The sequence below is a fragment of the Papaver somniferum genome, chromosome 4 (genome assembly GCF_003573695.1).
Source record: "Papaver somniferum cultivar HN1 chromosome 4, ASM357369v1, whole genome shotgun sequence".
NCBI lineage: Eukaryota > Viridiplantae > Streptophyta > Magnoliopsida > Ranunculales > Papaveraceae > Papaver > Papaver somniferum.
In genome coordinates, this window is record NC_039361.1 from 156,187,535 (window position 1) to 156,211,633 (window position 24,099).

The following is a 24,099-nucleotide window of genomic DNA, read 5'->3' on the forward strand; positions in this document are numbered from 1 at the left end:
AACTCTAACTGTCACACTGTGACACAAACCAAACACTTCCGATTGGCCTTTTTTTTTTTCCTTATAATAAAAGTTACAGATTCACTGTCTCATTCGTACGTAGCGATCCTGCCAAACCTCAACGAAAAGTTTCTTGTATTAGTTTTCGTATCTTGTGGATTTAGTGCACAAACCTTAATCGACTGGGATCCAACTAGAATCAGTTTATCTTTGATATAATTGATTGATTAGTTGCGTAAGATCAACATCACTTTATAGTTTCTCATTGAGATCTATATTGATTGATTGTGAATCTAGAAATTCATTATTTCGGTAGTCAATATTAGATTGATCTAACCAGACAAAGGACTCTATTAGATTAAACATAAGAGCCTTTGTCAACAACTCACATATCTTCTAGCAAGATTGATTAGAGTGGTTACCAAACAGATTCTTCCTTTGCTGTTTGGAATACGATCCAAAAAGATTTCCTGTTCACGTGCGTAACTCTAGAAGTCGAAGACGCAGGGATACTGCGGAACTAAGTAGCTAGGGATAGTCTGCTTGGTCAAAACTATACGAAGTTGGTATTAGATTTTGTATAGCGGCTTAATTCTGAGAGTATGCAAAACTGGACTAGGTCCCGGAGCTTTTCTCCATTTGCGGTTTCCTCGTTAATAAAATATTTCTGTGCCATTTACTATACTATTCCGCATTAACTATAATTGTTTTATTATAATTAAAGTAAGTTGCACTTGCACTTTAGTTCTATAACACTTGATATTGATCTTATAGAGCTTCGGTTATTACCGAACCTATTATCAAGTGCACTTTGTTGTCATATTTGTCTCGATCTTTTATCACACAAGTGACCTTGTTGTTGTATTGTCTCGATCTCGTATCCATAGACGATCAAACGAAGTGTGAATCGAATCTGTTGTATTATCTCGACTCTGTCCATAGACGACCACATTCAGTAAAAGACTTATAAGCGGATAAATCAAAAGATTTTGGTGTATTTAGGTACCCTCGTCTCTTCAAAGAAGATGAAAGAAAAAGAGAAGAAGAAGAGAGACTATGGGAGAGATTGATTTAGATTTAGATTTAGATTTAGTTTTTTTTTTTCTTTTGTTTTTAATTAAATTATATTAGTTAATAAAAGGGAAATAAGGTAATACCCTATATTAGTTGGGGGCATTTCTGAACTTTTATATAAATTAGGTCCCCGATATCAAAATTTTAGACATTATAATCCGGTGCAGCCCAAAAAAAATATTAGGTTGCATCATTGCAGCTCCAATAATAGGATTCTTGTTTTGTTCTTATAAATTTCGCTGTATCACATCTTATCCGCTATAAAAAAAAATCCCGAAGTTATGTATTATTGATTGTTACACATAATAAAGACACTTGAAACTCATACTAAGTCAAGTTTTCAGCAATAAATCACAAGGGGTGGAGAATGATCTGAGCTCCATGTTGTGGCCAACTGCTAAGCCCTTGAATTGGAGAGTGAATATAAGCAGGTGATAGAGTAAAACTATAGCGTTGTAAAATCATGGCCAGAGCTACCTTCACTTCATTCATTGCAAAATTCAAACCGACACAAATTCGAGGTCCTGAACTGAATGCAAGAAAACCTAGCTTATTGTTTGTAGCCTTCAAAACACCTTCTGAAAACCTCTCTGGTTTGAAAAGATGAACATCCTCTCCCCAAATTGTTGAGTCATAGTGAGGTGCTAGAGGTGGAATAACCACTTCTGTATTTGCAGGAACAATGATCTGCCCGAATTTTACCTCTTTTGAAGCTATTCTCATTATATTGACGACAGGAGGATAAAGCCGTAGAGATTCATAAAGAATCATGTTCATCTACAAATAAAAGAAAATAATTTCAAGAATCAAAATTTATCTCCAAAAAGAATCACGTTTATCTGTAAATAAATAGTCCTTCCATTTCAGGTAAAGTAATACTTATACTTTTCAAATTTGTCTTATTTTAGGCAAAAATGAAAAAAAAGTAAAAATATCACTTTGACTGAAACTAAGGTTGCATGATTCTTTAGGAAGTGATATATATGCCATACATAAGGAAAATAGTTGTTGGCGAACCTTTTTTAATCTTGCGAGGGAATTATCATACGGAACGGGAATTTTCTTGCCCTGTAACTGATCTGTTACCTCCCTTCTTGCCTCTTCTTGCCAATCTGTATTGACAGCTAGAAGTACACATGACCATACAAGTAAGCTTGTCATTGTTTCATAACCACCATTGTAAAAAGTCTTGCACTCGTCGATCATATCTTGTATTGTAATCCTCTTGGTCTCGTCGTCTTCGTGATTAGCTTTTATTAGCAATCCAAGAAAATCGTTTCCATACCCATCAGGACTTCCCAGTCGCATCTTTTCTTCTCTTTCCTTTATTATCTCAAGAATTGAGTTATGCATTTGTTCTTCAAGCTTGTCGGATTCGATTGTATCACGCGTTCTAATAACAACAACAACAAATATATCAAAAATAGCTAAAGGGGAAAAAAGAAACGGCAAACGAATTTTGTAAAAGTAGATTGGATGCTTCATAGTTACCTAAAACCTGGTAAGGCTAACTTATTAAAATTTGCAGAGAATATCGAAATCAGCTTCGTTAAACGATCGAAAACTTCCCTCCCTTGCATATAATTGCTTCCAAAAGCAGTTTTTGAAATCACTTCAGCTGTTAAAAGTCTGAATTCTTTCGACACTTCTATCTCCTTCCCTTCATGATGTCTCCACCTTTCCAGCATTATTTCAACCTCCGTCACCATGGTTGGAACCAATCCCTGACCATAACAAGCATACCAAATATGGCAACAAAACTCACATTTCATGGTGATCATTTAAGTTACATATATAACAGATGTGAATTATTAGTTCTCATGCATACGTACGTACCTTTAATCTTTCGGCATGAAAAGCATGGTCAGCCAATTTACGACTCTTGATCCATTTTTCCCCACGGTTGGTAACAAGTCCATCTCCAAATATCTTCTTAATGAAGCCATCGATCTTTCTTTTAGTGAATGTTCCATCTCTATTGTTCAAAATCTGTTTGATTAGATCGGGCTCAGTAACAATAAGTTGCGCTCTGGTACCATACCAAGTGAGGAAAGTTTTTCCTGTTGCAAATGAAAAATATAAGTACAAATGAATAGATCTCCTGTATAAACTAGTTCAGGAAGCATGCATATTTACTTACCATATAATCTGATCCATGAATGAATATGAGGTTGAATCTGAGCTAAGGCGTTATGTGTGGACAACTTCAAAGGTGGTCTACTCATGGATTCTCTTCTCATATTGAACATTTCTTTGGTGTTCCCATGGAAGAATTTGTAAGGAGGGCCTTTGATCCCTTGTGACTGGAACACTCTTTGTATGTAAATCGGTTTGAACCATACTCTGTGAAGGAATTTGATTAGAGCAAAGAGGAGATATAGAGAGAAACAAGTTGAAACCACCAATACAAATGTTTCTAGGATCCCAGAAACAGACATGGCACAGTTAATTAGTTTAGGAATCTGAATCAAGTCTAAGAACTTTTAAGATCACAAACTTGATTATGATCCTATTCAAGAAAGGTTCTGGTCTAGATATATACTTATTTAACAGACTTTCACATAGAGGTCTAGCAAATAACAACAACAGGACAGTACTCCCCTTTTGTCAAACTCTAGCATGTACCACTACAGGTCATGAATGCTACGTGTGTTTGTTACCTGCCAAATAATGTTTAGAGAATACATTACATGGTTTTGTTTTTATATGGGTCGTCAGGTTTTTAATTCTTAAATATCTACAGACATGTCATATGATTCCGTCTGGCATGCACAACCACCTGAAATATTTCTACACTAAAAGTTCTGGAAACGAGGTAAGCACTTAGTAACAGTAAATGTGCGCATTGTATCATATGCCCATTATTTTTTTTAACAGTATGCCCAGTTTTTCACCATTTTACTGAGTTTGATCCCACGACGACTGTTTCTGCGAACGAATTAAAGAAAGTCAACCAAGCTGTGTATTACATGAGAGTTGAGATATTTTGTATACCATCGGTTCATATATGCCTGTCAAGGAATCTTGTCGGTTGATTTTAATTAATAAAGAAGGGTGCAAAATCAGGTTTAGTTTGGTGTTGCTGTAGTTTTTGTAAAAGCATTTTTCTGCTGTGCGTTGCTGTGCTGTGAGAAAAAAGCAGTTAGACGTGTGGTAAAAAAAAATTGATGTTAAAACTGATTAAAAAATAAATCAAGTTATGTTGGTAAAAGATTTAACCATTATTGTTGTATCAAATGACAGAAATAAATTTTATTGGTTTAAAAAATAAATTAATTTTTTACTATTAAATATAAATATATATAATATCAAGTTTACTAGTTGTCAATTATTATGAATTTATGATCGTTAAAAAAATTATTTTACTTAACCACTTTTAAATACGAGGGAGGATCCATTGACATTCTTAGATGGACAAGGTCGGACAAGGTTTACGCCATTTTCTCCGCAAAATCCGAACGGTAATGAACTTAAGTTAGGGATGGTCATGGGGCGGGTATGCCAATCTCAGTCACTGCCCCGTTCGTTAAAAAAATACCCATACCCGCCCCGTTACCCACATGAATTGGGGTGGGACGGGTATAGGGAATACCCATACGGAACGAGTTTTTCGTAGGTTACCCATAACGCTGAGTTAATACATCAATTTATTTATAAGTAAAACTTAAATACGATTCAAACAAAAATAATAACATAAGATTAATGCATTCTAAAACTTTAAATTTCAGAAATTCATATTAACGTGAAAAAAAGAATCTTTAAATGACTTATTTAATTTATCTACTTTTTCCTTTTTCATTCTATTTTCATCTATGTTAATGTTTATGGGTGAAAACTGTTTCTGCTGGTTTTGGTAAATTTGGGTGTGTGTGTGGATGATAAACGAATCTAAACCCTAAACAAATGCACTGCACATGAGTACTTTAGATTCGAGAGATCCATTTGTACAATTCTGGCATAAACCAAGAAATGATCGTTCCAGACTTGCTTCGGTCCCAAAATGAAGGAGATGGGGTTGATCTTAGGGAGGGAAGCGAAGAAGGTGTTGAGATTGTGAAGGTGTTGGCTGTTTATGACTTGTATCAGAATATTGAACTGGCTTGCATAATCTAAGCTATCAGTTCTAGGTGTTTTCTGGATACGGTGTTAACAATAACTTGGTTTTCTCTGTTGTTTGAAAATAGGTCGAAGAACCTATTTATACAAGTCATTTGATTGTAATCCTTATTTCGTAGGAAGTGGAGGAAGTTAAATGATGCAGTAGTGGGGTCGTGTAGGGATGATGATTGTCACACGATCACATCTTTTCCCACTTCCCTCATCACCGTTAACTGTCCCTCTTTTCCTGACACGTTCTCGTAATGGGCGCGTTGCACGCTGCAAACCGCCAGACCAATACCCCAGTAAGTATCCCCAGTTTGTGACATGTTTGATGCCTTAAATGAGTGGGTCAAGTAGTAAGACCTGCCGCAAAAAATAGCATACGGTGCTATTAGGTTAAATAACTAATTAATTTATTTAATTGATGTTCATAAAATATCGTACGTGCTCGATGCATGTAATGCATTGCTTTTAAGCATCTCAAAACAATCAATATGCATGAAGCATCGTTGTTTTAAAGCTTGATTAAATAAGTCGTGGATTGAGCGTCTTAAAATGGCAGCATGCCAGACTTCCTTTGGGTGTTCGTTTGAGGGCTGTGTAAACAAGCCATCACTTGGTCGATCACTCCATGTGGAAGAAAGGCGGTTGGGGATTGTCATGCTGCTTTGCAAGCTTGCTGGAAGTAAATATTCATCGTCCAATTATGCATGCAAAAGCTGGATGGACAAGATGATTTACGGCAGTTGCGCACTGCCATTGATGAGATTTAGGGTTTAGGGACCGTGTGGCTGTCCCTACTTTGGCTAATTGAATCCAAGCACTGAGTGCTGATTCACACGGACCGATCGAGTATGCATGGAGATGAACTGCCGGCGTGCATACTCACATCTCTTAGTCCATCAAAAATCAGATCTGAGCCACTCAATTCGACCGGCGAAGATGAGTGGTCATGATCAATTTGCGATATAAATATATTTCCGCAAACTGCAAATTAAGGTTTGAGAACCGCGTGACATTACACCTTTAGGGGGTGCGTTTCGAGACATCTGGCCCGGGTTTACACAAGCCGATTAGTCACATGTAAAGGTGGGTCAATGGTGGACATGTTAACACTTTTGGGACCACTTGAATCTATATCTACACCGTCCTTTTAGGCTGGTGAAGATGGATGGTCGTGATCAATTTACGACAGAAGCGTGTTGCGTAAACCTTTAATTAGGGTTTTGAAACAACCACGTCCACAAGAGTTTGACCAAGCGGTTTGACACGCCATTGGCTTCCCTTGGGGAAATCGATCGCGTGGCGATAATATTGGGCTGATGGTGAACTTATGTGCACCTTCGTGATGGTCCAAAATGCGATCTAAGTCATCCAAATAGGCTGGCTAAGTTGAATGGTTGTGATCGATTTAAGACGCTAGTGTACTTCCACGACCCAAGATTAGAGTTTAGAAGCATCGCGCCCCCTATAGTTTGAGCAAGCGTTTTCTTGCCCTATAGCCTTGCCGTGGGCAAACCGATTAAGTGAGGGAAAAACGGAGACGCCAGTGTACGTGCTAGCACTTTCCTAATCATTTGTGAAGCAATCTAAGTCGTCCAACCAAACTGGCAAAGTTGGACGGTTGCGATACTTTTAAGACTGTTTTGTACAGTCCATGCTCGATCGAGCTTCTCCAAACAGCGTGACCATCCTGCTTAAGGTTGGCGTTTGACAACGATGAGATATGTATGGGGTGAGGTCCGGTCGGTCAGGGAATTAGTAGGACCGCCGGTGGTCATCACGATGATTGCCTATTTCCGCTAAGGTTTGGCTAGGCTTGTTAGATTGCGCGGCCAAATTGTGTGGTTGTGATCGTTTCTAAGACTGATATGGACTGTTTAGATTTCCTTAAGGAAATTAAACATGTTCGATCGAGCTGTCTTTAATTAAAAGCGCTTCGACACGAGACTCTCTTTGTCAGAGAGTGATGTAGCCTGTGTGGGTATTTCATGCAGATCTCAATATTAGCACTTCAGGAGATTCATGCTACCTTGCTGAGAGTGAACACTTAATCGTCATGTCATGTCAACGATGAGAGTTTGGCTGAGAACACAACATGGAAAATACCAGGCGAATCATGCATTAATTAATAATGCTAATAAGATTCACAGAATATTTGGGATTGCTGTTGCACGCACCATTCTGAGTGAATTTCATGTATATATTGAATTGGTTCGAATAAATAAAGCGAAGAGGTTTTCTACACTCATCATTTATTAGACGGCTTTACCCTCTGCAAGATGTCAGCACATTAAATTTGGTTTTACAATTTTAGCCCTGAACTAAAATCCACCATCAATAGTTAACCGTTTCACTGTTTGCATCATTTTCTATTTCAACTTCCAGAGAATGTGTCTGATCACAACAAAGAAGCGAAAGTGATGAATATATAAGAACGATCAAGAATATATTGAATGAAATAAAGATCGACTAAGTACAACTATGCAAATATTGAATGAAAGAAAGATCGACCAAGTGGTACAACTATGCAAATTCGATACAAATTATTGCATAAAAGTCTAAACCCTTATAATATGAAAGCTATGGGGCGAGTATGTGTCGGGGATTTTGTATCCCGTCCCCGACCCATCCCCATAGATTAGTTCTCGGGTATTACCCATACCCAACCCCATCCCCATTTATGCGGGTAAATCCCTGCCCGAACGGGATGAGTACCCACGTGGATGGGTGGGGCAAATGGCCACCCCTAATTTAAGTCTAATATTTTGATGGTATATTCTTCTTATAAGACTTTACATCCTACAAAAAATGAGCACAATTCGAGATGTATAAAACCATCATTTACCCCTATGAATATTAGCCGTTCAAAATCAACGGTTGAAATTAAGATCGATAGATGGTCTGGTTTCCTATCTCGAATTGCATTCATTTTTGGTAGGAACATAAAGTCTTATAATCAGAACATATCAATAAAATATTATATTTAAATTCATTATCGTTTGAGTTTTTCGGAGAAAATGGCGCAAATCTTGTCCGACCTTGTCCATCTAAGAGTGTCCATGGATCGTCCGTCTTTAAATATATATTAATATATGTACATATATATATTTTCAGACAAAAAATCAAACTAAATTAAAGTGATTATTTAATATTTGATTGTATTTTTATTATTGACTAATTAAATAAAATGATATATAAAATAGTTTGAAAATAAAATATAATAATATTTAAAGAATAAAATTTAAAAAATGAAAAATTGATTGTATATAAATTTAAGGATAACATTTCATTTATAAAATAAAGTAGAGATAAAAAAGGTAAATCAAACATTAAATTTAGGTGGGACCAAAGCTTATGCTTTTGTACCTTTTAAAAACTTCTCCACCCTAACTTTTAAAAATTGAGGAATTCGGAAAGTGCTTTGGCTAGAAAACGTTTTTTTTTTCTTACCGAATACTAATTTCAAAAATTACTGATATATATGTGTTTTGAAAGTTTTTTTGGAAAAATAAAAGCATTACCAAACCCAGCCTTAAAAAACACTAAATAGTCAGCTACCCTAGATGCCCCACCAAATTTTTATATGTGTGTATTGCAGGGTTGACGCATCACATGAACGTACATCAGGTTTACTGCCTTTGTAATGAAAATGAAGGTTGAAGTAGTTTCCAGAGAGAGCATTAAACCATCCTCACCGACTCCACATCACCTTAGGATTTTCAGCTTATCTTTTCTTGATCAAAAGGCTCCTCGGTTTTATGTTCCTATTATTCTCTTCTACCCAATAGACAGAGATAACTGTAACTCAACAATCCAAGCATGTTATCAAGACCTAAACAGTTCTTTCCGAGACTCTTACCAGATACTATACGTTATCCGGGAGGATCAAAGGCGATCTAATCGAGTGTATTGACGGCGGGGTTGATTATTCAGAAGCTAAGGTGCATGATATCAGTGGTGGAATGTCTCAGATTATCCAAGACTCAAGAATCCATTTTACTAAGCAATTCTTGCCATGCGCCCCCCACGGCTTTGATTATGTGTCTGGATCCGGAACCAGTGACAAAGTGTTTTCATACATTCAAATAAATGTCAATGATCATCCAGAAGGTGGACTAGTGATTGGAATTTTCATTTACCACCAGACGAGTGATATGTCTTCGTTTACGACTTTCATAAACGATTGGGATGGTGCATATCGTGGGGTGCCTACTGAACAGGTCGTAACATGGCGCATGATAAAAGATGCGCCATGGTCTAAGATGAAGCTTCATCCAAAGCTTCCGTTGGTTGGTAAGAGATAGATTGGCTTAAGGCCAATACCGCGCCAAAATGGCGCATTATGTTTGGCATTTGGCCAAGAGCCAAATCTCGCATCAAATGATGCATTAGGCTAGTTGGGTGGATGGCCTAAAGCATTGCAGTGCATTCTTTTGCGCATAATGAAGGCTATTGTGTTAGAACCAATATTGCACAATCATTGTGCATCAGGCCAGAAAGGGCTGGTCGAACGAGTATCGCGCAATCATTACACAATCATTGCTTATGAATAGTGAAGTAATCATGTCAATTTGCTCCCCTATTCTAACTTTTAGAAATTGCAAGTTAACATATATAGGAAGGGGTAGTCGGTTGAAGGTGCATATGCGGACCATGCACAAGTAAGCTTCATAGCTTAGCCGGAAGAGTATAGATGATGCCTAAGTCTCATTTATAGCTCCGTAACCTTTCCAATGTGGCATATGATGATGCGAAGGCATCACTATGCCATGTTATGGACCCGATAATGCATAATCATTGTGCATCTTGACGGAACGACCTATATGGACCAGGCCGTTACCATTATTGATAGGCCACGACCTTGCAAACGAGTTGGCTTAAGTTTCTGTCCCTTCGAGGATGAACTTCGGTCTGTGCTTGATCCCTTTAAAGTAGGGAAGGGTACGTAGGCAGCCACAATGATCTACAACATTGCCGGTCCTGCACTTTGGCCCCTCATATCATCTAAGCTCGATCGCTTGATGCAAGATATGATTGTGGCCAGACTTGATGAGGCAAGTTGCATGCCATACAGTGGATGCACATACTTCCTATCAAGTCGTTCGACTTAGGCATGTACCAATGGCGGAGTGGGAATGACCTCGAAAGTAAGACACATCTATATGTAAGTTATCGGAGCTTGCATAATCCTAAGGAAAGTACGGCATGAGCCTGATTGATACACCCTTGGCACGAGAAAAACAAGTACATGCTCTCAGGCTACCAACGGAAAAGAGGCAGTATCCCACCAAGAACTAAATGGTGGAATGTCAAGGAGTAAAGTCACGAGTTTTCAAGAAAAAAGTGCTTTCATACGGTATCCTCTGTGAGGAAGGTGAGGAAGATTACATGTGGAAACAAACCGCTAGCCGTGTTCAACAACTAAAGGTGGAAGTCTTAGGAGAATCGAGAGGAGGTGGAAAACGACACCCTAAATATATATGGTGGTGGAATACTAAAGTGCAACAAGCTATCAAAGAAAACAAAGAATGTTTCAGGGAGGCCCAGGCGCATAAAAGTGAAGAGAACCTACAGAGGTATAAGGCGGCTAAAAATCCGGCAAAACGCGCGGTGTGCGTTGCGAAGGCACGATCTTACGAGGGATTCTACCATAACCTTAGCACGAGTGAGGACGAGAAGGATATCTACAATATTGCTCGGCTAAGGGAGAGGAAGACGCGCGATATAATCCAGGTTAATATATTAAGGATGCAGAAGATCGAGTTCTGGCGGAAGATGCAGAGATAAAAGAGCGGTGGAAGGAGTACTTCGACGGACTTTTCAACACAGGAGGCGATACTCGTACAATCGATCTTGGGGTCCCTATCGACCCAACAAGCACGAGAGATGACTCTATTTTCAAAGACATCCTTGTGACATAGGTGAAAGAAGCTTTAAGAGGGACCAAAAGTGGGAAGGCGCTGAGACCTGATAACATCCCTTTCGAAGTGCGGAAATGTCTGGGAGATGAAGGGATAGTTTGGTTGACCAGGCTGTTCAATAAAATTGTCCAATCAAATCAGATGCCTATTGAGTGGTGAAGAAGCGTTATCGTGCCAATCTTCAAAAACAAAGGGGATATCCAAAACTGCTCGAAAAACAGTGGTATTAAGTTGATGGGTCATACCATGAATCTTTAGGAAAGGGTTATCAATTGTCGTCTACGAGAGAAAATGTGCGTAACGAATAACCAGTTTGGATTTATGCACGGAAGATCAACCACAGAGGCAATTTTCCTAGTAAGATAACTTATGGAAAGATATCGGGAAAAAATGCGGGATCTGCACAAGGTGTTCACTGACCTCGAGAAAGCATATGACAGAGTTCAGCGAGAGGTGTTGTGGTGGATGCTGAAGAAGAAGAGAGTACTACCGAAGTACATAAACTTAATCAAGGATATGTACGAGGGAGATGTCACTGGTGTTTGGACTTGCGACGGAGTTTCGAGCGATTTTTTGATCAAGATAGGGCAACACCAAGGATCAACCTTGAGTCCTTATTTATTTGCTCTAGTGATGGATCAATTAACGAGGTACATACACGGTGAGATCCCATGGTGTATGCTCTTTGCAGATGCTATGGTGCTGATTGGCGAGTCCAATACATAGGTGGAGACTTCAATGCTGGCGACAAACTCTTGAATCCAAGGGATTCAGACTCAGTAGGACCAAGACTGAATACCTGAGGTGCGACTTCGACGATCCCAGACCGAATGTTGGGGATGTTTTGCTCGACAGACAACTAGTGCCTAAAAAGGATTCCTTTAAATATCTGGGTTCGATAATCCAAAGCGATGGTGGGATTGAAGAGGACATTCGACATCAGACCCAAGAAGGATGGGAAAAATGGATATTGGATAAAGGTGACTTGTGCGACCGGAAATTCCCCTTAAAGTTGAAAGGAGAGTTCTACAAAACTACGATTCGACCCATGATACTTTATGGCACTGAGTGCTGGGTGACTAAGGACCAGGACACCAGACAACTGTGCACAACTGAGATGCATATGCTGAGATGGGTGTGCGGACACAGAAGGCATGATCATATCAGGAATGAATACGTTCGCAAGAAAATGAAGGTAGTTACACTCAAGGATATGCTCACCCAACATCAGTTGCGCTGGTTTGGGCACATACGTCGAAGACCTCATGATGCACCGGTTCGAATAGAACACATTTTGCGAGCTGAGGGTCAGATAAAACGTAGAGGTGGACCTAAACTTACGTGGGATGAGTGGGTGAAGCGTGACTTAGAGAAACATAATTTAACAGAGGAAGATGCATTGGATAGACGGAAGTGGAGAGCAGCGACCCGCATGAAAGAGGTAGGATTTTTGTTCCCGGTTTGAGTTGGCCCGTCTTCGACAGTTTGTTCGCGCACAACATGTCCATTCGGAATGATCTATGTCTGGAGATCGTGTTTCTCTTGTCACCACTGGCATGAGTTGCTAGTTCTTTCCAAAACGGTTGTTGCTCGATGGACAACACGTGTTGGCGTATGAGTGGTATTTGATTTCCAGGTGTTTTTTGGCTCCCCGCCCCTAGTGGTGAACGAAAAACCCGAATACCTCTTCATGCCTGCCTTTGGCACCCATTTACAGTTTCTGTGCTGCCCATGCACCGAAAAGGTTTCGATGGCGTCCCCTTGTTTGTTTCTTAATCTTACCTATTGTTGGTAAGATAGTCTTTTCGCGCACAGCGTGTCCGCATGGAACGACTTGTGCCCGGTTCTCGTGATCGCCTGGCCTTAAAAGCCTTGGCTGGCTTGTTCTACTAGAGACGGTCATTTCTTGATGGACAATATGTGTTGGTGTATGAGTGGTATTTTGTCCTTGGATACTGGTTGGCTCTCCGCTCCGCCCGGTGACAACAAGCCCAACTACCTCTTCAACATCTTCTCAGACTCGTATTCGAAAAATACCCGTTTGGTTCATGTGCCTATATATCGAGAAGGTATCAATTATTGTCCCTCGAAATGGTGAACACGTAAAACCATCCTAGCATATTATGAAGGGGGAATCCCTCCCGTAACTATGAAGGCAGTAGGATCGTGAAAAGGAGGACTCCTCCATGTAGCCCTGGACATGGATATAGTGGGTATGCTAATTTAACGGTCGTGAACACGTAAACCCTACTATTTCACCCGCCGCACGAAATGTGCCAAGGATTTACTACTGTCTCTGTACATGTTTCTCAGGCAGGCGTACCGGCGTAGAAATTTAGCCATACTTTGGAGATAAGATCTTCACGAGATATTATCTCTGCTCTACCCAGACTTGCTCGGGACTAAAGAGCTTAGTTTTGGTATCTTTTGAAAGGGAACTGTGAACACATAAATCACGGAGGCATCCACGTGTTCACAAACAATGTTCACATATTTGTCTTGTACCTTAAATGGGGATGATTATATCGATTCATTGGATCAAAGCCTTCGGGCTCATCCTTTCCTAATCGAATATTATCATGAATGGGTCTCATGTAGAAGAACATAAGTGTAAAAGCGATACTCATAGAGTATAAACTGAATGTAACTGTAAAAACGATACTCATGGAGTATAAACGGAATATAAGTGCTGAAAAATAAAGGAACTCAAGATTTACGTGGTTCAGCACTAAGGCCTACGTTCACGGGGAGGGGGATTTCACTAGGTATTGAAAGGTTACAGATAGTCAGAATGACTTTAATACCCGAAGGTCTGCGGAAATATAAGATAATACTTACTCACTATATTTCGCTTTCCTATTGTTTCTCTCAGTTTTTCCCTCTTCCTCTCTCTTGGTGGAGGAGGGGTTTTTATAGGGTTGGAGTGTGGGGCCTACTTATGAGAGCCGTTGCAACCTTATCTTCTTGTGCTTTGTGTCCAACACGCAGAGGTCTTCGTTCTTTAGGATGCGCCCTGCGTTCCTCGCTTGATCACGAAGGGTCATCTTCGTTCATTCCACGGGCTTATCGACACGTACACTGTTCAGAGTAGTTAATGCGGGTGGTTGGGACGTATGCTCGTGTCAGACAAGTGTCGTCTGCCCCTGTCACGTCTGTGTCAGTCGGCCTTCTCTCCGCCGTTGATCTCGGCTTTACCTAGGGATAGGGTAAAATAGCCTTTGAAGAGTTATTCGGTGCTCCGTAGGAGCGTCCTTCCTCGGTGCCCCTTGATTCTCTTCCCTCAGATTTATTTGGACGAAGATCGGACGTTGATGGGGTATGTTCCTTGGTTGTAGGCATGTCGCATCGTGCTTTGATGTCTTGGTATGCATGCCTTCCACGTGTCTCTTTATAGATACGTGTCTAATAGTGAAATATGTACTTACAATTTGTCTCTTTTCTTCGGGCTCGAGCGTTAGTGGGAGAGCCGCAGAAAAATCGTTACATATTTCTCCTCTCCCCTAATAACTTCCCTAAAATTTTGGGCACGTTTCCCACTCATGCATTAACTGCTCTCTTAATGGGGGTGGGCATTAACTGCACGTTTCCCGCCCATGCAGTAATGGTTTCTCTTTCTCCTTCTCGGGTTTATAAATAGGGGAATTCAAGACTTAAACCTTCCTATCAGTCTCTTTATTCTTCATTCTCTTTTGTTTTCTTGCTATTAACTACTGCAACTCATTCTCTTCCCTTGTTTTCTTGCCATTAATTGCTGTAACTCATTCTCTTCCTCTGTTTTCTTGCCATTAATTGCTTGTGCTTTTGATTGCTGCCATTGCCAGACTTGTCTTTATCTTGCTGTGGGATTCTTTTGTAAAGGTATGAACTTTCCCCTTTTTCTTTTGCTCCTGCTTCTGTTTCTGCTGCTGCTTCTGCTGCTGCTTCTCCCTCCTGCTTCTTCGTTTTTTCTTCTGCTGTAACTCGTTTGTGATGAAGAACACATATGTCGAAGCATATATGCTTGCCCTGTTCTTCTTTATCAAACGAATAGGCTAGTATTTTGATTGGTTCGTTGTGTTCCAGTGTTATGGTTTATTGGGGGAGATGAAGATGAACTTGAAATTTATTGAGTTTTGATCTTTGGTAGCATCTTCGTGTTTGCTTTAACCTGTTTGTGTTTCCTTGTAGCTATGTCTGAACATCCGCGGGTTCCTTATCATACACCTCCTTCTAGTCCTCCGAGGTCCCCTCCGTAGAGAGTCTGATATATCTCCACTCCGGAAGGTTCTTCTAAGTCTGCGCATATGGATCCTCGAGGTCATACGTTTACCTCTTCTTCTGGCACAAAGATTATTTCCACTAAGAAGGGGGATTTGGTGAGAGGTGTGTCGGGGTCTAGGTAAGCTGTTAGCTGCGCTTCCTCTCGCCCTCAGGATGATTCCAGGAGAACGCAGATTCCTTCACGCGGTGAACACTTGGATGTCGCGCCCCTTCGTTCCATGGCTTCTCCTTAGGTTCCCCTACAGAATCCTCTACCGCCTCCTCCCACGGTTTCTTTCAAAACGAAGCATTCTAAAGGTGCTATGCCGAGAGCTGACCCACCTAAATAGGAAAAAGGTCATGTTCAAGCATATTGACCTTGAGGTTTTTAAAGAAAAGCATGATCTCCAGGCCTTTGAGGTTCGTTTTTATGCCCCCGACGATGATATTACGTACGAGCTTATCTCAAAGTATCGGTTTGACGAGTTCCATCTGTTGACTACTGTTGGGGCCTTCGAGGCGGGTCTTATGTTGCCTTTGTCCAAGTCTGGCGACTCCTTCTACTATGACGTGCTGGCTTGTCGCGAAGGCTCTACCACGAACACTCATAACCGCTCTATGTCGCAGTTGTCCGGGAATTGTCTTCGTGCGCTGAAGGAATGCTATATGCAAATCAAGGGGGAAACGATGATGACTTGTTACGTTCCTAAACCTGCTGAGAGGGGGTGGTATACTCCTAAGAACTTTAACAGCTCCTTTGGGGATTATGTCAACAATAGGAACCGCAAGCCATGGAGTGTCAGTCTGCGCAACATCGCTGCTCCTCGGGGTGAAATTCGGCTCTTAAGTGAGGTGAGCGATGCCAAGTTGAAGTACATTCCTGGCACCGAGGGGTCTGCTAATCGGAAGCTTTTTCCTGCACGTGAGAGGATCAAGCGTGATCATGATTACGAGTGGCATGCCACCGTTATTGAAGTTGTTGGCCCTTGGGCTTATGGATGGATTCCTGGTCCGCGTGGGTGGCGTCCTTCTGCAAACAGTAAGCCTCGTGAGTCGCCTCCTGCTCGTTATGGAGACTTCTCCCCTTGGCGTCTGAATTTCGCAGGCATGAATTTTCCATATGACCTTGACGTTGTTGATGGAGATGAGGAGGAGGGTTCTGGTGCTACACTTCCTCCGAAGAGCGCTGTTACTGCCAAGGTACGATTTGTTGTTATATTTTTTGTTTTATTCGCATCCCTCTCTTTTCTTAATGGAGGAGAGTAATAATCCTTTGGAACGTATGTTGGCTTGTAGGTGTCGAAGAAGAAGAAAATTGGGCCCAAGCAATCTTCTACTATTGTGACTGGCGAGGTTGAGGTCCATGACGAAGTTACTAGTCCGGTGAACGAAGAGTTTGCCGAAGATGAAGAGATGTATGATGGAGAAGAACGCACCGATACTTCTCCCCCTATTGTCGAAGGTGGTGTAGTTGAGGAACAAGTTGGTGTGGGTGGTTACGGTGAGGCTGAGGGGAGTCTTGCTGCAGGTGGTGGTGATGAGGAAGACATTATCGCTGAAGGAAATGTTTCCACGGTGGGATTCGGTGAGGATTAGGGGAGTCTTGCCGCAGGTGGTGCTGGTGAGGCTGAGAGGGGTCTTGCCGCAGGTGGTGCTGGTGAGGGGGAGTATGCCCCTGCTGATGTTGATGTTGGTGATGTGAGGGTTTCTGCTGGTGGGAATGAGGCTTTGGGTGCTCAGGAGTTATCCTCTGGTAGGATATATTCCACTGGGGAGTTCTTTATTGTAGATGATGTCTTCGGCCTTGATGAAGATTTCTCCTTGCTTTCCCCCCATGATGATTGGGATGTGCTTGGGGATTTTGGCAAAGAGGGTGCCACTGATCTGCAGGCTGAAGGCGCGGGTGATCCTGCAGGGGATCTTGATGTTGAGACCTGCGCTGGTGATGGAACGACAACCAAGGGGAAGTCCGTGGTTGAATCTCCTTCTGAAGATTCCTCTCTCGCTGATGCTCGAGGGTGAAGATGCCATTCTGGCTTGGTTTAAGAAGAAGAATTTGATGTTCGTTCCTAATCCTGCCCCTGTGGTTGCTGGTGAGAAGGACTCCGATGCTTATACCCGTCAGATGATGCAGTTGTCTTCTGAGGACCGCGTTGCAGAGATGTGGGAGAAGAACTTGAGGGCTTCGGAGGCTACCCTCGTGGTTGATCCTCCATCTTCGGTTGCTGACATGATGGCCGTGGACGACAGGTACCAATATGGTTTTCCCCAGCAGCGTGTTTTGGAAGTAAGTCTTATAAATATAAACATAAATATAAATATAACTCTTCGATTGCTGAAATGATTGTCATTGGAATGTAGATGATGAGGAGCGAACATTGTAATCATGTTTTATACCAATTCTTCAAAGCGAAATCTTTGAAATTGTAGGCCCAGCTCCGCCACAGAGAGAAAGCGTTGTCTGCGGCCGAGGTAGAGATAAAAGAATTGAAGAGTAGTCTTAAAGAGAAAGAACAACTTGGTAACGCGGAGGCAAGTCTTCGTTCTGATCTTTCTACAGTTCGTGCTGAGTTGGAGAAGACTCGTGGCAAGGTTTTAGCTTTCACAGGTTTGTGCCTTTTTCTTCTTTTATCCCTTGTGATGCTCTTTTACTACTTTGGTGTTCTGTTTGAGTCTCCCCACTCTCTCTCCAGTGGGTGGAGTTCCTGAGTTGGTATGGCTTCGGTCAGAAAGGGATCGTCAGAAATCTCGTATTAGGGAATTGGTGGAGAAAATTAAGAGTGAAGCCAAAAAGTGGAATGCTCGTGCCGATGAATGGCGTGAAAGACGAACGCAGATGGTTGATATGCAAAATCAATACAACCATGACCGTCGTCTGTTTAGTGGTGCGCTGCTGTGGACACGTGATAACTTGCAGGAGTCCCGGGAACATGCTTCGTCATTAGAAGCTAGAATACTTCTTTTGGAGGAGGAGTTGCGACAGGCCCGTTCCCTTTCTGGCCCGGGGGTTAATGATAGTATGATGCGCCTCACTAAAGAGAGAGATGATGCCCGAGCCGAGGCTTTCGTTGATAATTTTTCATTTTTTGTAATGCCGCTTCCCTTATTTCTTCTAGGTCGTCCAACCTTTCTAGTATCATGTCTGCTGTGAGGTTGTTCTCCCATGCCTCAACTTTTGTTGTTGGCATGAGGATCTCTGTTGGGATGACTGCTTCAGCCCCGTAAGTGAGGATAAATGGGGATTCCTCGGTGGCGGATCTTCGGGTAGTCCTTTATGCCCATAATACATTGTGCAGCTGCTCACACCACCGCCCCTTATGTTCGTCTAACTGCTTTTTGAGAATAAGGGCGAGGGTTTTATTAGTAGCTTCCGCTTGTCCGTTGCTCTGAGGATATATGGGCGTGGATTTGTTCTTCCTTATCTTGAAAGTGTCGAAGAGCATGTCTATGTTTCTTCCTTGTAATTGCTTGCAATTATCAGACACAATCTCTGCTGGTATGCCGAACCAGCAAATGATGTTTTGGAAAATGAAGGTGAATACGTCCACGTCCCTGATTCTGGCTAAAGCTTTAGCTTCTACCCACTTACTGAAGTAGTCCGTGGCTACTATCAAGAATCGTCTCTTTCCTGTCCCTTCGATGAAGGGCCCCACGATATCTATGCCCCATTTGGCGAATGGCCACGGTCTATCCACATGATTTAACGTTGTTGCCGGCGCGTGTATCTTTTTGGCGAAACGCTGACATTCTTCACATCGCCGAGACATTCTTGCTGCATCTTGTATCATTTTGGGCCAGTAATATCCTTGCGTTTTTGATTTGTCGGCTAGCGATCTCATGCCACTATGATTTCCAGCGTCACCATAATGAATGTCGTTCAGAATTCGATGTCCTTCTTTCCTGGATAAGCACCGCAGTAATGGCCCGAGGAAAGATTTCTTATACAACATCCCATCCCGGAGATCATATCTCCATGCTTTGGAGAGTATTTTCCTGGTTTGTTTATGATCTGCGGGTAAGATCCCATCTTTGAGGAACGCATGAATCACCAATATCCAATCCTCTTCGAAGCTGAAATCTTCGTCTTGATTTGCTCTCGACAGGATTTCCTCTTTGTCGAAGTCATTATAGATGTCTTCTCCCACCTGATCTTCGATATTTTCTTCTGTCGTGTCTCGGTGGGTAGCAAAGGAAAATTGTGATGTGATTGCCGGCTCGTATACCTTTGTTATCTTGATAGCTTCGACATTTTTGTCAATCAGCATGGATGAGATGTACGCTAGAGCGTCCGCGTGTCTGAGATCTCTCCTGCATAAGTGCCTGAATTTGATGTTTGGTATCTGCGATGCCAAAGTTTGGACCAAGGCCATGTAAGCTGAGAGGGTACCATCGTACACATTGTATTCGAAGCCTATTTGCCATATGACAAGCTGCGAGTCACTTTTCAATCTTACATCAGTTACCCCCATTTCTATTATTAAACGAAGGGCATGTACGACCGCCTCGTATTCGACGATGTTGTTAGTATGCTCTTTGAATTCCAATATGAGAGCGTGTACAATCCTTTCTCCGGTTGGAGTGGTGATGACGATGCCTATTCCCGCACCCTCCCTATTTTTGGAACCATCGACGAAGACTTCCCGTTGTCTTTGGTTCGAGGGTTCGAGGATATCCACCGGGTCCTTGTTTTCCTCGTCGGCTTCTGGTATGCCCCTAATTTCTTCATCATTGTCCAATGGGAGGTCTGCTAAGAAATATGCTAATACTTGGGATTTTTGGGACTGTTGAATTTCATGGATGATGTTGAATTGGTCCAGGTGGGTGTTCCACTTGGCTATTCTTCCCACTTTCCCTGTGCTTTTGAGGACATTTTCTAATGGTGCCTTGCATGGGAATCGGATAAAATGTGTCAGGAAATAAGTTCTCAGCTTTTGATTAGCCCATACTAATGCCATGATGAGATGTTCGATCTTCGTGTAGTTCCTTTCCGCCGAATTGAGGGTCTTGCTGACATAATAAATAGGTTGTTTTATCTTCGTATTGGTTTTGACCAACACTGCGCTAACGGCATCTTCGGTTGCTGCCATGTACAACGCCAAGACCTCATCGGGATCAGGTTTTTGTAGGATCGGGATTGAAGCCAGGTATTCCTTGATTTTTCGGAATGCTTCTTCACATTCTATGGTCCACTCAAACTTACTTCCTTTTTTAAGAATATTGAAGAAATGCTTGCACTTGTCCGAGGATCGGGCATTGAATCTTCTCAAGGCTGCTAAGGATCCATTGAGCTTTTGCACTTCTTTCAAATTCTTCGGAGATGGCATTTCCACTATGGCCTGAATATTTGCGGGATCTACTTCAATGCCCCTTTTTGTTACCAGGTATCCGAGAAATTTCCCCGAGGTGACACCGAAGGTGCATTTTTCCGGATTTATTTTCATGTGATGTTTCCTCATTGCTTCGAAAATATCTCTTAGATCTTGGTGGTGATCTTCTCGTAGATTGCTTTTGACGAGCATGTCGTCTACGTAAACTTCCAGAGTACTGCCGATCCATGGTTTGAAGATGGTATCGACCATTCTTTGGTAAGTTGCCCCTGCGTTTCGAAGTCCGAATGGCATTCTTGTGTAGCAATACATGCCATGTGGGGTGTAAAACGCTGTGTGTTGTTGATCTTCCTCTGCCAGAGCAACTTGGTTGTAACCAGAATATCCGTCCATGAATGATAGCTCTTCGTACCCTTCTACTGCTTCAACCAATTGATCAATGCTTGGTAGGGGGTAGATGTCTTTTGGACAGGCTTTGCTGAGGTTAGTAAAATCGATGCATATTCTAACCCCTCCATTCTTCTTTGGAACGATGACCATGTTCGAGATCCATGTCGGGTATTTGACTTCCCTGATGAAACCTTCTTCTAGCAATTTTAGGATCTCCTTCTCTACTGCTTTTTGATACTCCGGTGCAACTTTTCTTACTTTCTGTCTGAAAGGTGGTGTGCCTGATTTGACGCGTAGCACGTGTTGGATTATTTTTGGATCAATTCCAGGCATGTCGCCTAATTTCCAGGCGAAAACATCCGCGTATTCCTTGAGTAGTTGGGTTAAGGCAGCTTCTTTTTCTTTATCCATTATGGTCCCTATTTTGATCATCTTCGGATCTTCTTCCGCTCCTATGTTGATTTCTTTTACGGGTTCCACCGGTGTAAAAGTAGGTTTCGAGTCTCCAAGAACAGGGACATTCTTTAATTGCTATTTGGTAGACTCTTGCCCTAAGCTAGCCGCTGAAGTACCGGTCTCCGTGCTAAGAACACTATTATTCTTCGTTAGGATTTTATCCGTTGTTTCCTTGAGGAACAGGTCTATGACCTTTTCTTTCGCAGTTTCTTTGATTTTGGTCTTTCAGGTTTTTCGCTGCTCTTCCTGTTCGCTGTTGATACGATCCTGGGTTTTCTGGCACTCCTTTGCAGAGACCCGATATCCTTTGATCTTCATTACTCCATCGTGTGTAGGGAACCTGAGACATTGGTAGTAAGTCGCTGCTACTCCCTTAAGTTTGTGCACCCATTTTCGGCCGATGATGGCATTATAGGGGGATGGCGCGTCTACTACACTGAACCTTGTTTCTATCTTAATGAGGCCCGCGTCCACTTGTAACACAATGTACCTTAATGGCTTTGTAGGTGCCCCGTTGAACCCGTAGATGGTGTAATACGATGCCATCAGCTGCTCATCGCAGAGCTTCATCCGTTTGAAAGTGTCGTAAAACAGAACGTTAACTGAACTCCCTCCGTCCATGAGGATCTTCTTGAGGTTATATCCTGCTATTGGTAGCATGAGGACCAACAGATAGTTATGTTCTTCCATATCCTCTTCGACACCTTCAGCATCAAAGGTAATAGGGGCATCCATCCACTCTTCGTGTTCGTCTACCTCTACGCCATCGATCTTATATAATTCACATAAATCCTCGAATTGATTCCTAAGCCTCTTCCCTATCTGAGCTGTAAGTGATGGTCCTTCGGATTTGGAACATGAAATGGTGTTGATTGTGCGATTCCCTTCCAGTAGTTGGACTTGTCTGCTCCGCTTGGATCTATCCTCGGTGCCTTCTCTTTGGATGTACTGCTTGAGTTCACCTCCATCAATCAACTTTTGGATCATCATTTTGAGGTTCTTGCACTTCTCTGTTTGGTGACCGTTAAAGCAGTGATACTCGCAGTACTCTTTCGATTTCTCTGTTCTTGGGGGTTGTTTTCCTTTAGACCATGGCCATTCCATATTTTCCCGTCCCTTGATCTCTCTCAAGATCCGAGCGTAGCTAGCATTGAGCTTGGTGTAGACTTGATCTTCGAATTTTCTATCGTCTTTTTTTCGGTCATCTCTCATCCTTTCCTATCTTCATACGGGCGTTCTACTGGATTATCCCTTTTAACTCCGCTGGTTTGTTCTGCGGAATTGGTACGGTGAGACCTTTATACTTGTGACCTTGGGTTCTCTCGCTGAATCTCTTCGAGGCGAGCATGCTTTTCAATGATTATGCGAAGGTCACCTTCGGTAGTGGGTACGCTTCCGTGGATCTCCACAAACAACGGACTCATCCGGTCTAATCCCCACTTGTAACAATTAATGCTTACTACGGGGTCCATACTCCCTATAGCTTGGCAGATATTTTGCCATCTATTGGTGTAATTCCTTACAGTCTCCTTGTATCCGATTGCCAGCGAAAATAGCTTGTCCATTCAGGTGTTGACAACTTTGTTGTACATGTAAGTTCTCAGAAAATTTTCTGCAAGTTGATCATAGATTGATGGAATCAGGTGGCAAGTTGTCAAACCAAGATAGAGCTGACCCCTTCAGACTTGACGGGAAATATCTACAGAGCACCACGTCGTTTTGGCTCCATCGGGCTACTATACAGTTGTAATACCGAATATGTGCTGCAGGATCGCTAGATCCGTCATAACATTCAAAGGTTGGGACAGGGCACTTCAGCGGAATGGGGGAGTTTGCCAGGCGATGAGTTAGGGGCGTGGAGTTAGCCTCTCTTATCACCTCTTCTAGTCTTCCTCCGCCTTGAGAACTTTTGAGATGTCTGATTTCTGCCATCATTTCATCACGCAGTTCTTCCATAGCGCGGCGATGCCCCACGCCTTCATACCCAGTCGATTGCTTTTTCCTTTGATCCTCGTTGTCATAATAATATGACCCTTCGACTGCGTAGTCCGGGTCGGATGCGCTGCATCCCCTAGCCGCATTGGCGATGATGACTCTTCGGTCCCGATTAGGTTCAGATGCCTTTGAATTCACTTCATCAGGTTGCTGGCTGATCTTAGTTCTTTGGGACGTTCGGTTTTTCAAGTCTTGGTTTTCTCTGGCCAGTAGAGCTACGACATCTGCGTAAACTTGCTGGCTCTTCTTCAAGTTTACGAGTTCAGCTATCAGTCGATGAGACTGGTTTGACCCCTGATTTGGAGTCCCAGCCTGTGCCTCCGCGGGTGTGGCGCCTCCTTCCTCTATTGTGTGAATTAAGGGTGGGAGATGATCAGCTTCGATTGTTGGCCTCTCCACGATTGGTCTTAAGGGATGAGTACCCATCCGCGGCGTTAATTCCGTCGGCATATTTTGATTCTGATCGTTTGTTGACGGCACTCCGAAGGCTGGTGGAGGTGCGGGATGATATGTCTTGGAAGCCGCAACAGCCGTCCCGCTCTTTGCTGCTGCTGCTCTGAGAGCCGCAGCTGCGATGAGATTCGCGTTCATAG

At 42.3% G+C, this 24,099-nt stretch overlaps 2 protein-coding genes across 2 annotated transcripts; one reads left to right on the forward strand and one right to left on the reverse strand.

Moving 5' to 3' along the window:
• Positions 1-1,318: 1,318 nt before the first annotated feature.
• Positions 1,319-3,642, reverse strand: LOC113274396 (cytochrome P450 CYP749A22-like). The gene is made up of 5 exons (XM_026523797.1): positions 3,215-3,642; positions 2,911-3,134; positions 2,566-2,798; positions 2,092-2,467; positions 1,319-1,851 (listed from the first exon to the last, which is right to left on the reverse strand). Exons 1-5 carry the CDS (start codon positions 3,510-3,512, stop codon positions 1,426-1,428), a joined length of 1,557 nt encoding a protein of 518 aa, XP_026379582.1. The 5' UTR covers positions 3,513-3,642; the 3' UTR covers positions 1,319-1,425.
• Positions 3,643-11,489: 7,847 nt separating this feature from the next.
• On the forward strand, positions 11,490-12,564 carry LOC113273333. Its single transcript, XM_026523072.1, has 2 exons — positions 11,490-11,749; positions 11,826-12,564. Exons 1-2 carry the CDS (start codon positions 11,490-11,492, stop codon positions 12,562-12,564), a joined length of 999 nt encoding a protein of 332 aa, XP_026378857.1.
• The last annotated feature ends 11,535 nt before the right edge of the window (positions 12,565-24,099 follow it).